Raw genomic sequence first — 16,592 nt, 5'->3', positions numbered from 1 at the left:
AATTTAAATTCAAAATTTTATTTAAAGATTTTAAATAAAGCCTCATTTAATTTAAAGTTTGAAAAAATATTCAATATAATAATTTATATTTTAGTGTATTATAATTTAAAATGACTGATCACTTAAATTTTAGCTTAGACCTTAATTTGTATTAAGCCTCCCCAATTTATATATATTGTGTAATATCTGAAAATTGAAGAAATAGATGAAATCGAGTCATGGAGATGAATTAGTTGCATATGTTTCGAAAGTTTGGTAAAAATATACATGAATTGGGAGATTCAATCCATGTCATGTTGAAGTTTTCAATTGTAAGGATTATCCACCTTATGCATCAACTTTTGAATTTAATGTCTCTAGCTACCTTTATGTAATCCGTGACTTATACTAATTGACGTGACTTTATGTAATTCGTTAGATCTACTTTACAATAAATATAACTTTATAATATATCTGACGAGCTACATCACAGCACATCAGTTTGCTGTAAGATTATCTTTGTGTAATTCATTTATGATCAGAGTATTTTCATATATATATATATATTTTATAAGTTATTTTCATATATATATATAGAGAGAGAGAGAGAGAGAGAGAATAATTAATAATTATATATACAATATTCAAATGTATAAACTTCCCACAAACATTTTATAAAAAAAGTTGACTCCACTATACAAAAAAGTGAAAATTTCTTTTTTTTCTTTTTTATTTGAGGCACACTTTTTTATAAAAGGCTTGTAAAAGACATGTACATTTAGGACTGGTTCCTTGCTAGCATTATTCACATATGTATATATGAAGAAAGGCCAGGCATGTACAGACCTAAGGAAAAGAATCTAATTAGGGGAGGCCGGCCCCTACCATCGTATCAAACCAACCATGCACAAAGGGAATCAAAAGGACAAAGTTGATCAAACAAATTATGCGATTCGTGGGTTCTTAATTCAGATTCCTTTGGAAATTATCCCATTTTGTTGTCGACTTTATATTACATTATTTTCTCATCTACTTTAAAGCTTTATGCCGTTTCATAATTTGGGCGGGCTTTTCTAGTACTGGTCGCGGGAACTCATGATCAGCGTTGTCAGCGATCTATCTAGATGATCGATATATCGGTATTATTAATGCCGACAAATTAAAGTACTTTAATTACAAACTAGATAATAGGAGGATTCAAATTATAAAATGTTTGTTAAAAAAACATTATAAGATCGATATATATTAACTTATAATGCATGCAGACATCATGAGATCAACGACATGGCATGCATGCATGCATTTGTCCTAATTGAGATCTCGACCGTACCGTTGTTGAATATTGCATGCATGCATGCATATTGCTATTATAAAAAAACTGCATATAAAAACTTGGCCCCGAAACTTTAATTGTTAATATTCGTCTAATTAATTAAGTCCAGTTGCTGTAAAATAATGAGAATGATAATAAGCATCTTTTCTTTTTTAAAAAAAAATGTTTAAATGGGAAAAATACTCTTTATTTCACTTTATTTTATTTTATTTCATCGACTTTTGTGACTCTTATACCCATACAAAGGTAGGATGTCACGTCGTCAACAAAAGATAAGTTTGTAATTTAAGCAAATTCCAAAAAATATAACTATTTAATTTTCCTCGTGCTGGTCAACCAGGGGGCCGGAAAGATTCTCGATTCTTTTTTTTTTTTTTTAAATAAATATTTATTATAATACAGAGATCTAAGGATTAAAGAGTAGTTTAGTCGGCCTTCGATTTTTGTGATCATCTACTGACGTACGTACAGAAAATTCTATATATATACTCAAAGAATTAATGGATGCTACTCATGATCATGCTACACTATATATTTTACATATTTTAAAATTATTTTTTATTATTTATTATTTATTATTTTATTTTATTCTTGTTAAATTAATTAAATTATTCTATTTATCATCTATATACCACATATTTATTATAAAAAAATAAATTTAAAATAAATATAATGTCATGTAATGTGTGAAGATGATAAGTATAATTATTCTAATGCTCGTTATCCTGTGTCGCGATATTTTGTGAAATCTGACATGGTATTTTTGTAAAACGTATAAAATCGAAGCACTCGAATATGGATACACGAGAGAAAAAAAAACCTTAAAAAATTCCAGCAGTACTCCATGCAATGCATTACGGATACACACACATTTTCATACTCTTACTTGAGTATCATGAATATATATTATAAGCTCATAAGATTCTATATTATTTTGGCTTCTGGGATTGAATCAAGCTTTGAAAAAGTGACCAATTAATCGACGTACTGCCATGCATTCAAAGACGTTCTATATTTTAGAATATTCATTTTTGTAGAATAAGATATGCGAATTATACCTTACTACTTGGGGTTGCAGATACGTACCATACTCCCTTTTTCTTTTTTTTTTTCTTGAAAACAATAGATCGAATAGAAAGAGCAGCTAGCCAGCGAGCAGATTATAACTTACTAAATTCCAACGAGTGCATGGCACAGGGATTGAACACCTCGAGGCTCGAGAGAGCAGATCAAAGATCTATAGTCAAAGCATTATGTAGCCTAAGAAAGCTTTATAACCAATCCCAAGGGAATCATCTCTCTTTTCATCTTTATCTCAGGCCCCTCAGAATCTCAATGTTCTCAAAATGCTTGACAGTGAAAAGAAATCAGTTCTCATTAATTGCCCGATGATAATCACTTTTGCGAAACTGCTTTGACAATATTCTTTTAGAATCCTTTTATCGAAACCATAAATCATGTAAGGGCCCTTCAATATATGGATGGGAATCAAACGCACACAAAGCAAAGGAGCATTTTCATGAAAAGAAAAGGGAAAGGACTTGAGTCATGTTTTATTCTCATCAGTCGTACACTCCTACTAATGGGAGCCAGAATTACCCAGAGTACTTAATTCCCAGGGATCAATATTGACAGTAAAGCAGAAGCTTTTTAAGCTAAAATTATGGAAGATCAGCTCAAACATGGAAAAAATTGCTTAAGATCGAACTTAAATCAACTGGGTCGACAAAGCTCATCAAGTGACAAATGCATGAAGACAATTCTGCAGAACTAGTGCGTGCTTTATCGGCCAGCCAGTTTCAACTTGGCAAAGCCATTGCCCGTCTGTTTATGCGGTCTTGTTAATGACGATACACGGTCTGTACGTCGGTATCCAACAGTAGTTATAAGCAGCTTTCAAATCGTGAAAGAAAAAGACAATCATGATTCATTAACTTAATATAATTTGAACTCTTTGTGGGACTGGATGTCTGCATGCGCTTCAACTAATGATTATGAAAATTAATAAATCAATGATCTGTTAGTAATTAAATTCATTCGAATTCCACACTGCCAGTTCAATTAATTCATGGGGTGAAATTAAAGCATCTTTTGAGTACTGAAGATAGCAAAGCATGCAATATCATTTGGAATGGAGCACGAGTTAGTATTTATATTATAATAAGTTTTATCAACACGTCATTAATTAGAAGCCATCAGCCATTAATTTGATCTACTGCATTGTACGAGATCGGAGGATTGCATTTTTTTTTGGCGGCATAATGACAATATATTAATTGTTCTATTAATCGTATATATAAAATTGCATGCACTTAATCAATTTGCCAGAGGACAATAAAGCAAACGAAGAACAGAGTATTTAAGAAAACTACTTATTTATGATTAGTTAATTCTAATAAAATGATTATTTATAATTAAAATTAATTATAAAAATTTTTTTAATTACAATAATTTAATCACAAAAACTCATTTTTCTTACCGCGAAACCTACGCAAAACACCCCGCGCGCATATGCCAATTTGAAAACAGGGAGAGATTTTTTAAGAAGAAAATACTCTAATTGTACAAAAATTATATAACTTATACTCCTACTAATTATTTATTTATTAATTAATTTTGGTTCAAGAAACCTGATCAGCAGAAGTGGCAAAAAACTGTTTAATCATTAAAAAAAGTTCGCTGTTTTTTAGGTTCGATCGATTCGATACGCCTTTCTTGAAACTGACGTAGTACTGCAGTATATGAGCATTAATAACACGTGTACGATCATGAATAAGTAGAAAAGACAGGAAACGTGATCAATTATTGGTCCACGTACGTTGCTATTCATAATCTAATAAATGTGAGAGGTAAAGTAGCTTTATTCTTGTTAAAATTGATTATGTTTGGACTGACCAATATTAGCTCCAATATTAAATTCTGGTCAAGAAAACCCATTAATTCCATTATCACGTGCCTCTCATCGGGCGTGTGTCTTGGCTCTCGTATGGTGACTTTAGGATCACTATTTTCATATAAGCATTAATTAATTATTACAAATTTTTTAAACTTTTAAACAAAATATAAAAAATAATTCATTTGTTTCAAGTCTCAAAACAAAAATTATATTAAAAAATTATATTATGACAATATTTTAGGTTTATAATATTTTTATTCAACTTTTTCTCTCTCTTTTTTCAAAACCCCATAAAACATTTTAACTCAAACCATTTTTAACTCATCTCATCTCAACTTAAACATCTCATATCAACTCACTATCCAAACCAGACCTTATGGTTCTCATAATACTCTATACACTATCTGCAATACCCATTCTTAGATATAATCTTACCCGTAAGTATTTTTTGGAATCTATCCAATAGCCAACATTTTTTAGGATGTTTAGGACATGCAAATAAATGATTTTACATTGTCGAAGTGTCATTCCTCTTTGAGAGAGAGATGAAACGGAGGTGTCGTCATCATGAGTGTGATTGGTAAATTAGTGTCATACGTCGTAAGGGCTTAGAGAACTGGAGAAGACTGTAAGAGAAATGAAGAATGTTTTAGAACTGGTTTGGATAGCAAAAGCCTATATATAAGTAATATTTCGTAAAACCATGGTACCAACATTTTGGATAAACGTTTTAACATTAATATATGTACATATACCCTTATAAGTTCTCTCCATACATCTTTTGATGAGAGGATGTCCTCACTTGATTTGAACATCCTAAATGAGAAGGTCAATAAGCCAACACGCAACTTGAGAAGTTAGTACTAAGCAATACCTTTGCAGCTACATATGTTTCATTGGTTTTGTATAATTTCCCATATGTATACAATACTTTTTATTCTATTGAAACATTCTTTTTTGTGGGTGCTCTTTTGTTGTTGTTTCACTTACAAGTATGTTTTTTCACTTATGTGTATATATTTTTCTTCATTTAAAATAAAGTCGTGCAAATAATAATCAAATAAATGTTCAATACTCAAATGTTATTCACATGAGAAATGAAGCATGGGATGGGTAGCTCATTGAAGATATAAAGAATATACTGCAGCAGAGGAAGTAGTGGACTGTTGATTTTATAAGAAGAGAAGGGAATGAATAGGCTCACCAATTGGCAAAGTTAGACTTAAAGTCTAATGAAGAACAATGCTGGATAGAGGAAGTTCCAACAACTGTGTACAATTTGATTGTAAAGAAAAAATATGTAACACATGAATAGTTGATGAAATGAATATATACATACATAGTTGAATTAAAAAAATAATACTCAAATGTTATATATATCTAGCTAGGTACGTTTGAACATGATTTGCTGCACTTAAAGCTAAAAATGGATAAAGCTTCACGAAAAGTTGAGTTCGAACATAATATTTTGACGTCCTAACATAAATATTAAAAGTTTTGCTAAACGTAAGCCAGTGTGTTAACATACTAATTATAAATAACTTTAAAGAAAATCAAAATATATACCAATCATTTTTTAGCATATAATTTGATGTGGAAAAAATAAAACTTAATTACAAACAGATTTTCTCAAATAATAATTGCCAATTCTTTTGTGACAATTAAAATAATCTTTAGTCAAAAAGAAAAACAATCACAAAAATCATTTGTAGTACTGTAGTGCATTAAAGAAAATAACTAAATTCATAATGCAGGACACAATTATTAATAAAAATTAGGCATATTAATATTACTCGATCGTAACTATGCACATTTGTTCGATCCCTTACAATATGTGTATGTATAAACATGATAGCCATTAGATACACATGAACATCCTTTCACATTTCATACATTAATAATTATCAGAGTACGGTCCTAATTAAAGAAGTCAAACATAGCATTAATAATGAAATACACAAATCTCAACTCAATTTCTTCTAGTTTACCTTCATTTTCTTCACCTATCATTTGATCGACACTGATTAAACATTTTCTTCTTGTCTAATAGGCCATGAAAGCGCAATCCCTACCCTCCATCACCTTTTTACTGTTTGTGGTGGTTGCAGAAGAGAGAGAGAGATCAGAGAGTGGTCCATGATTGTCAAAGAGGTCGTACTCTTTCTGGAGATTTTAAGGTCGAGGGTCATAGTTCTTGATGATGGTGTGCACCCTTACACTCTTAGCTAATTGCCCACATGCATCATCTTCTCTACATGGACCCAGCCAGTATTGTTAATCAGTGAGGGAATATTCAAATTTTCACATATTAGTCCTACAATTGATTTAGATTTAAAATAAAAAATATCACTATAAGAAAATTGTTTATTTATGACAAGTTAATTCTTACAAAAATGATTATTTTTAATTAAAATAAGTCTGTTTTCGTCATAAATAATCATTTTCGTCATAAATAATCCGTCACAAATAGTCATTTTTCTTGTAATGAATTAGATATAAAACAATGTTACTCTTCATCTTGAATTTTATCATCTTTATTAATACTCATACCGATTGATGTCATTTTCCAAGAAAGTACATAAGTTAAACTCACACAACATGAAACACGAAATATGATATATCAGTATCCGATTTGACTGGAGATAATAAAATTTCAATAACATTATATTTTATAGAAGTGGAATAGAAAAAAATTAATTCACTCTGGTTTTGAACCACGTATAATATCATGGGCTCAAAGCAATCTTCTGAAAGCAGTATCCTTTCTCCATCTATGTAGGTAGGTCGCGAATAGTAAAACTAGCCCCACTTTGAAAAAAGAAAAAGCCAATGTGTTTTATGAAAAGAAAAGCTTTATATAATTTATCATGTGTAATATCTTTGGCGCCTTTATCATGCCCACGACCCACACACATATATATATATACACATACCCATTTAGGTACATTAACATGACCTTAATTTTAAGTTATCATTCTTCCTCTCTCTATATATATATTGTACCACTTTGAGTTTTCTATCCTAGTTTCTTTGCATCTCTGTACCTCTTCGAGTTCTATCTTTGTGTCTATCTAAACCTTAATATCCGAATGCCGGAAAACATGAGTATATCAGTAAATGGACAATCCAAAGTCCCTCCCGGCTTCCGATTTCACCCAACAGAAGAGGAGCTCTTGCAGTATTACTTAAGGAAAAAGGTTTCTTATGAAAAGGTTGACCTCGATGTAATTCGTGATGTCGATCTCAATAACCTCGAGCCATGGGATATTCAAGGTAATGGCTAAAAACCTATTAATTTATCTTTATTTTCTTTTATATATACATGTCCCATTTCTTTCACAGCATTAATTTCTTAATTAATGATATATATGTTAACCTAGCTAGCTAGCTGAATCGTCGATCTGTTCAGCGGTGTTGGTGATTTTTATTTTGGCTATTTTTTGCTGCAGAGGTCTGCAAAATAGGCAGCACTCCTCAAAACGATTGGTACTTCTTTAGCCACAAAGATAAGAAATATCCCACTGGGACTCGCACCAATCGTGCAACTGCTGCCGGGTTCTGGAAGGCCACTGGCCGTGACAAAGTAATATACGGCAATTGCAGGCGTATTGGAATGAGGAAGACCTTGGTTTTCTACCAAGGCCGAGCCCCCCATGGGCTAAAATCTGATTGGATCATGCACGAGTATAGACTGGACGACAATGTCACCGACAGTACTAATGTAAGCCATTCTTCCTTAATTTTGTCATGGAAATATATAATATGAGCAAAGTCGATCTTAGCATTCTTAATATTTCAATTATACTGATAAATTTCATGGGCAATTTCTTGAAGATCTCCAATGCTGTAGGGGAGGCAGCTCAGGAGGAAGGATGGGTAGTGTGCCGTATATTCAAGAAGAAAAATCACCAGAAAACCCTAGACAGTATCCCTATTGGCTCGATCATCACTGCACAAACCAGAACCCTGATGTTTGACGATTCTTGTGATGGAGGGGGAGACTTGGAGCAAGTACTCAAAGACATGGGAAACTCCAGCAAGGAATTATTAGATCAGAAAGAAGGAAAACGAAGTGCAACATTTCTCCGTCCCATCGACACAGGCAAGAAAATTGGCTACCATGAGAGAGATTTCATGAAACTCCCATGCCTAGAGAGCCCAAACTCTAACAGCACTGATCAAAATCATAATTATCAGTTACCCATTTCTCCAGAGATTAATAATTTTACAGAAAATGATGATCAAGGCATAGTCGTCACCAATCATCTGCAGATGAGTGCCAGTACTGAACATCCCAACTCGGGTTATCAGCTGGTCGACTCAGCTGCCCTCACCAACTGGGCAGCCCTTGATAGGCTTGTAGCTTCTCAGCTCAATGGACAGGTGACAGAGGGTTCTAGGCAATTATCTTGCTTCCATGACCCCACCAATATGGCTTATTGCATCGATACTAATCTCCAATTTTCAACCCTTCGATCGTCATCATCATCTTCCAACAGATCATCCTACCATCCTAATTCCGGGCAGGACTACAACAACAGCGAGATAGATCTGTGGAGTTTTACTCAATCTTCGTCATCATTCTCATCCTCCGACTCACTATGCCACGTGCCAAACGTTCAGGTATAACAGAACAGAACATGAACCTTAATATTGAATGTATACATTATATATATATATATAATGTGTAATATTCGGACAATAAAGTACGTACGTACCTGATGATGAAGTCAGAGCTAGGCCAGCAGGCTTTTGTTTACCCGCAGTTTATAATTGTGATGTTAATGCTATTAGCTAGCGATTGAGCGATGTGTTGGGATAAAGAAAGCTGAACAAGTTTTAGATGGGATGCCATTGTCAGTCATTATTATCTTCTGTTAATCACTATGTCGACCATTATTTTTTCAAAATTCCATCTAGAAGCTGGCCTAGCTAGCTAGATAGCAATCTCTCTTGGTGGTTTTGATAAAATATAATATAATATTCTCTTTCTAACAGCAACTATATATATATATATATATATAAATCTTTGCCTTTTTTTTTTTTTTTTTGTCTCCTATCCTATGATGATCAATATGGTCGTTTACTTAATCATCATTTTTATCTTTTAAGTCACGTGGTTTGTCGGTTTGTTTGAGGAAAGGTACTACAAAGCTCATGTTTCGATCGGCAGCTCTCTGGTCCATAAAACTATACATGACTGCACATAACATGGCCTCCGCACAACATGGATAACTATCCAATTACACTCACGAGAGAGAGATATCATGGATTGTCCTGCTTGCTTTTTAACGAAGTCAAAAGAGAATCAAACAGAAAGTAGGCTTTTTATATAAAGAAATATTTTCTATATAATCTTAAAATATATAAATTTCACTAGTAACTCCTAGCTAGCTAGCTAGCTAGCTAGTAATTAGGAAGACAAGCAAGATGGCCGTTGATGGCAAAATTCACGGACTCGACTTGCTGTTATAATTCAAAGGAATGTTGTGTTGCACCTAACAATTACTCGACCCGGGAATGGAGACTAGCTAGACAGATAATCCATGTGAAAATTGCTAGCTTGAAGTACTTGCACATGATACATATTGATGTGATCTGATGATACTTTTTCAAAAATTTAATGTCTTTACTAATTAGTCCTGAGAAATTAAAGGCCAGCGTCTCCTTTTCTTCATCTTCTTTATGATCTATAGATTAGTACATGCGTATATATAGAGTATCCGAAGACTGAGATCAGCTAGATAAACTCCTCATGGTCCTACGCCATGTTACCTGCAGGAAAATAAAACATCTACGTACCTACGTACCCCTATCCAAACATCACTTCAAAGACAGACATAAGCTTCGAAGTGAATATATATATAGTGGTTAATATTATAATGAAGAAAATAGCTAGGATGATCTAGACTTGACACAAATATAATTTCTTCTATAGGATTATAAGATCATCCGAAGAAATTAGGTGGTTCATTTGTTCGGTACTGATCTTGATATAGACATTCTATAATGATTAATTGGCCATGGTAACTTGCACAGTGAATATTCTCTTATTCTTCATGAGCAGTATATTAAACATTTTTTTAACGTTATTGAGATGTACGATCTTTCAATAATTCACTTTTGGTAAATATTATGATCTTCAATATATCACTCTGTAATGAGTTGAAAAAAAAAACTCATTATGAATGTTACCACATAATGTCGAATCTCTTCGTTAGTTAGTAATGTTAAATATAAGAGAATTACTATAGATATAAAAAAATTATATAAAAATAAACTTACAGACTGATATGGTTTCATGAAATCTGTTAGATCAATTTTATAATTATAAAAATAACTTTACAATCTGACGTATCACATTAAGTCACGTCAGTTTATAAGTTTATTTTTATATAATAACTACAACAAAAAAGACTTTTTGGGACGACTTTCTTTTGGAACGAAATGAAAATCATCCCAACAAGTGAGATTTAGGGACAAATTTCATATTTCGTCCCAAAAAAATGACGGAAGAACGAAACCGTTTGAACGGGATAATTAGGGATGAAATATTTTGTCCTTAATAATGAAACCGTTCGAATGTAATGTTTTAACATTCGGACAATTAAATTTAACCGTTCAAACGTACATTTTGGCGCGTTAAATAATATTATTATAGCGAAAAATTGTTCTACCGTTTGAACGTACAATTTTCACCGTTCGAATGATTAATTAGCACTAATTAGCACTGTTCGAACATACATTTTGGCGCGTTAAGTATAATTATTATAGCAAGAAATTGATCTACCGTTTGAACGTACAATATTCAGCATTCGAGCATGGTTCAAATGGTGATCATATGTTTTTTTTAAGAGAATTATATTTATATTAACTAGATAATTCATAATTAAATATTGAATTTAAAAAACACTAAATATTGTCCATTCTAACAACAAATTTGTTAGAAAGTACTAAGACCCCAACTCTTTGCACACTTCCTCGACTGCAGCTAAGTGTTCCACTATCTGTGTCAATCTAGTACTGATGGTGACCTGAGTCGCAGACATGGGATCAAGCTTCGTACGTAACTCAGAGATGGTACCAGTAATCTCTGTATGAAACTCAGACACAGCACAACGGACCTCCATACGCACTGCATCGATCAATACTGATGTATGTGCTGATCGTTGCACGCACCACCTCGGCCATGTCCTCACGAGTAGTGTAGCGTATTGATGCCTCGGTTTGTCTGGATGTCCTAGCGGCCGATACTCCATGATCTCCCGGCTGGGCATCTCTCTGAGGATCAACCGGGTCTGGTCAACGAAGACACAATCTCGAGTGTCCCGTGCTGTGTGAGTGGGTGGTGCTATTGATTGGTCCCATCGGCTCTAGTTTACGCTTGGCAACATCAGGCACAACACCAGTAAATAGTAAAAATCAGGTGATCAGGATCCCGAATGGCAGTATATCCGTCGAAATGTACCGGGACTCTGATCGAATCCTATCGAATATATACTCCACCAGGTCGATAGGAATACCACAAATGACCCGTATCATAAATTTTATTCGGTCAATGCCAACTTCTGTCTTGTGCTGTCGAGGGTCAATATTGTTGGCAATTATCAAATTCAGGATCTTGAAGAAAGAAGATAGATCTGCCTGCTTGATGCTTTTCGTCCTATCATACGGGCTTGGGAGCATCTGGACCAACAACTAAATCCCTCACCTCATGATCAGCAAGGGTATCGACCTCATCTCTATAAAATGGTGCCTCCTCCTCAGCTGTCTCTGCCTCAGTTGAAGGATCAGACTCTCTAGGCACCATGTTTGGATATGCATCTTGCAGCCTAGGAATACCGAGATGCTCAGCGAGTCCGTCCCGTGAAAATACAACTGAAACTCCTTAGACAGAGATCTTGTATGCCCCTCCGTCATTTGGGCTGGCACCACCGAACTCTCTATAGAACTCAGAAGCAATGTTAATAAAGCAGACGGTCCCCCATGATTCCTTCCGCTCATCTAAGATAGGTCCCCAACCAGGATCACTAAAGACTGATGGCTGGGAATGACCCTCCCAAAAAAGACTCTAGAAGTCAGAAAGCTTCACTTGTCGCTCTAGTGAAACAGTCATCTCCCTGCCTGGACTAACACTAGTTTCAGCTAGATTCCGTTGCTTACATTCTGCCTTAGAAGAAGACATTTTAATCAACCTGAAATTTACAATTAAAAAGTTTATCAATACAACATTAACGATAAAAATATAATAAATAACTAATCACTAAATTACATACGAATAGTAATTTAATAAAGTGAGACAATGTGAGCAACAAAATTTTATAAAAATAATATCACATTAGTTAATATTAATTAGATTAATATTAATAGAAATTAAATATTTAACAAAATGTGATAAATTTTGGCATTAATTTAATTATAATATAATATCTATTCTCGTTAAGATTTAATAGAACTACAATATAGAATAAAAACATTGATTCACTAATATTACTAAAATTAATTATTCCGTTCGAACACTTAAAATGGTGTTCGAACGGTATGCAAACCTGTTTGGCTTGAATAACATTCGAACGTATAAAACAACATTCAAACGGTATATTACATGTTTGGTTAGTACCGTTCGAACGCCCTAACCAGCGTTTGAACGGTATGTGAATTTATCTCAGCGACTACGTTGAGTCGACTCAGCCATTGAAATCCATGGAATCCTTCGATTCCATCGATTTTTCAACAAACAAATACAAAGTGACTTAAATAAACCTTCCTACAATGGATTTAAGCAAATTTTTCAGTGAGTATTGATGGATAAATTTTTTATCCTAATTTAAATAAATAATCCATCAAAAACCTAAATTTAAACAATAAAATAGTTAAAAAAAAAAAATAGCATACTAGTGCTTAGATGAAGAGGCTTCGACTGGGTACTGTTCGCAGTGGCGACGGCGGCTTTAAATGGCGGAGATGGACGGTTCACTTGGAAAAAATGAAGTTTTGTTAATAGTTCGAACATCCGTGAAAATGACCGTCTGCGAGAACTTATTTATGAAATATCGTTCGAACGTGTATGTTATGTTCGAACATAGTTTAGCATCGTTCGAACGTAGACTATAAATCAATGTATTTACAATTAGAATACAAATATATAAGGATAGTTGTAAATTATATGTACTACTAAATCTTTAAATTAAAATACAAATAGTTATGATTTAATAATACTTAAATACTTAATTTTAAATTAATAAAATGAAGTTTGTAAATTAAAATACTACTAAATCTTTAAATTAAAATACAAATAGTTAAGATTTAATAATACTTAAATACTTAATTTTAAAATAATAAAAGTATTTAAATTAAAATACTATTAAATCTTTAAATTAAAATACAAATAGTTAGAATTTAATAATACTTAAATAATTAATTCTAAATTAATAAAATGAAGTTTGTAAATTAAAATACTACTAAATCTTTAAATTAAGATACAAATAGTTAAAATTTAATAATACTTAAATACTTAATTCTAAATTAATAAAATGAAATTTGTAAATTAAAATACTACTAAATCTTTAAACTAAATATAAATAGTTAGGATTTAATAACACTTAAATAGTTAATTTTAAATTAAAAAATACAAATATTTAAATTAAAATACTATTAAATCTTTAAATAATACCTACTAATTATGTTTTTGTTGTATTATTGTATAAATAATATGTTGTTATTGTTTGACATATGTTAGCATATATTGCATTGTTTGTTCATCAAAATAAACCTTAGATGCGTTCGAGAGTTATCAATCCGGATGAATGCTTGATTGATAACTCTTGAATTGTCCAGAGTGGACAGTTTGGGATTGTAAGATCATTCTCGCAAACTATTGAACTATATATGTTGTCGTCCAACATTATGATTTTGGTAGATTCATCCATTGTTCTCCGGATATGCAGTTTCGATGATGGTGCAACGACGTGTTAATCGTCAGTGCACACAACCAAACGAGCATATTTGGATAACGATAGGGAGATCTTGCCGAAATTTTATTGGACGTGACAAATAATAAATTGAACATTAATCATCATGCAGGCTCAAGATCTTTCTATCAACTCTCTAAGAAATTGGTATTGTTATTTTTTTTATTGGATATAGTTAATTATTTGGATGAATCATAATGACTTTATATCTTAACACATTTATTGTAGCAAGATTCAGATACAAATTATGATATGACAAAATTATATGCTGCATCGCACACTGATCGTAATGAAGAGTGGACTCATCCTGATACCCTTAAAAATTGTGTAAGTATTATAACCTGTTTCAATTAAATATATTAGAATATTTATGACGATATTAATTTTTTATCTTATATATGTCTAGGATAAAATGATTGCCCTACGTGTTGAATCTGCATCAGATCAAAATTTCTCAACAAGTGATATTGATATTTTTACACAAGTTCTGGGTCAACGTTCAGGATATTTGAGGGGTTTAGGTGGCTGTGTAAAGTCTTCTTCCTCTTTCTCTTCTTCTGTGAATGCATCTATGACTTCTATAGCGTTAGAGAATGCGAATTCCATAATCAAAGAATTGATTGCAAGGCAGCATGAGTTAGAGGCTCAATTGGCAAAACAAGCAGATATGGAGATGCGCCTCAAACAATATGAAGAACAACAAAAAGAGTTTAGAAGACAGATGCAACTCCAAATGCAGCAGCGTATGCAACAGTACGGGCTTCCAAGCAACTGATGGTTTTTTACGTACAAATTTTGGGATTATCTATTTATGTACGAACAATGCCAGTCTCACGGTTATTTATTTAGTTCGTACTTATTATAAAACTTTTGTGAGTATTAAATAGTTTATAATGTACTTTTTCAAATATTATGAATGTCTATTTGGTTTTTTATTATTGACTTTAAATAAAATAGTTATCGTTCAAACGACCAAATAACGTTCGAACGCTCATAGCGTTTGAACGTTAACATAATGTTCAAATGCAATTTATTTTCATAGTGTTCGAACGATCACACAACATTCGAACGTCATTTATTTCCATAGTGTTCGAACATAACTCATACCGTTTGAACCCATATACCGTTCAATCAGACCTTTTAACGTTTGAATGCAAAGCTAAATTCATACCGTTCGAAATATTTTGCAATCGTTCAAACACGTTACTACTGTTCGAACGTAAAAATGTTTTCGTTCGAACGATATTTTGGGACGAATTTCAACCGTGACAAAAGAAATTCCTGTTCGAACGTGTTCGAGCGGTTTCCTTCAATTTCGTCCTAAAAGATATGTTTTTAGACGAAATAATGATTTTCGTCCCAATATATCTTTTGGCACAGTGTTGTTGGAATGAGCTCGGGACAACTTTTTTTCATCCCAAAAAAATGGCTATAATTTTCGTCCCAAAAGAGCCTTTATGTTGTAGTGAATATCTTTGTAGCTAAAGTATCTTCTTAAATATAAAGTTAGGACGTACAAAGCAGGTATATATATATATATATATATATATATATATAAAATTATAAAACTATGAGGTTAATCGATCGTAAAATGAGGATAATTTTTTCCAATGGAATCCTTTTTTTTTTTTAATCAAATTCTCGTACTTAACACAAGTCTTGGGCTTAAATTTAGATCCGCTTTGACACTTACTAGCTACTACTTGATCGCTTATTGAAATATTCTTCAATTTATTTAAAAGGTAAAGTTTTCAAGGTTAGAAAGACAATAATTTTATTACCTATTTTATGCCTATATACTACAACAAATTTGCCCATTTCCCACAAGTTCTTTTTCGAAAACATACGCTGGTGCAAAATACGTATTGATGTTATAAACACCATTCGTGGAAAAAAAAAAAATCAACCTTTCATCACGAAATCACATTTGACGACCAAAAAGTCATTAGTAAAACTAACTTTTTGCGACAACTTCGTATCGCTGAAAATAAATCTACCGAATAAGACACTTAAATACCAGTGTTAGCGAGAATATACTAACTTTTTACTGTGACTTCTTGTCGCCACAAATAAGTATTATGTACAACACACTGGAAAAAAGTTATTTTTAACCTCCACCCTTGGATTAGAGTTAGAATGTAAGGCTTGGATAAAACCCTAATTCCCTCCCTTATTTCCTCTCTTCTCTCTCCGCCCTCCCTCCAAGCACCATCAACGCCCCCCCCCCCCCCCCCCCTAACGCCCCTCGTATATGCTTGCTTCTGTTTCGCTATTTGACTGCACACACCCCCCATCCTCTCCCTCGACCCCTCACTGCCTCAACGTTGCCATCTCTCTCCCTCTCATCCCACTTGGTTTCACTCTCCCTCTCTTAGATCTCTCTCACTTTCATTATCTTCTCTGTCTCTCTCTC

At 32.9% G+C, this 16,592-nt stretch overlaps 1 protein-coding gene across 1 annotated transcript; it reads left to right on the top strand.

Moving 5' to 3' along the window:
* Positions 1–7,193: 7,193 nt before the first annotated feature.
* Positions 7,194–9,113, top strand: LOC108982133 (NAC domain-containing protein 43-like). Its single transcript, XM_018953426.2, has 3 exons — positions 7,194–7,481; positions 7,658–7,929; positions 8,043–9,113. Exons 1-3 carry the CDS (start codon positions 7,298–7,300, stop codon positions 8,835–8,837), a joined length of 1,251 nt encoding a protein of 416 aa, XP_018808971.1. The 5' UTR covers positions 7,194–7,297; the 3' UTR covers positions 8,838–9,113.
* The last annotated feature ends 7,479 nt before the right edge of the window (positions 9,114–16,592 follow it).

Source organism: Juglans regia, chromosome 12 (genome assembly GCF_001411555.2).
Source record: "Juglans regia cultivar Chandler chromosome 12, Walnut 2.0, whole genome shotgun sequence".
In the NCBI taxonomy this organism is placed as follows: domain Eukaryota; kingdom Viridiplantae; phylum Streptophyta; class Magnoliopsida; order Fagales; family Juglandaceae; genus Juglans; species Juglans regia.
This window is presented reverse-complemented; position numbering and strand designations above follow the sequence as displayed.

What these genes read in the sequence shown, in the direction of transcription:
- LOC108982133 (XM_018953426.2), top strand. Translation starts at nt 7,298, where the DNA reads ATGCCGGAAAACATGAGTATATCAGTAAATGGACAATCCAAAGTCCCT. An exon ending in CGAGCCATGGGATATTCAAG is followed by an intron (nt 7,482 to 7,657) that starts GTAATGGCTAAA and finishes TTTTTGCTGCAG; the next exon opens with AGGTCTGCAAAATAGGCAGC. An exon ending in ATGTCACCGACAGTACTAAT is followed by an intron (nt 7,930 to 8,042) that starts GTAAGCCATTCT and finishes AATTTCTTGAAG; the next exon opens with ATCTCCAATGCTGTAGGGGA.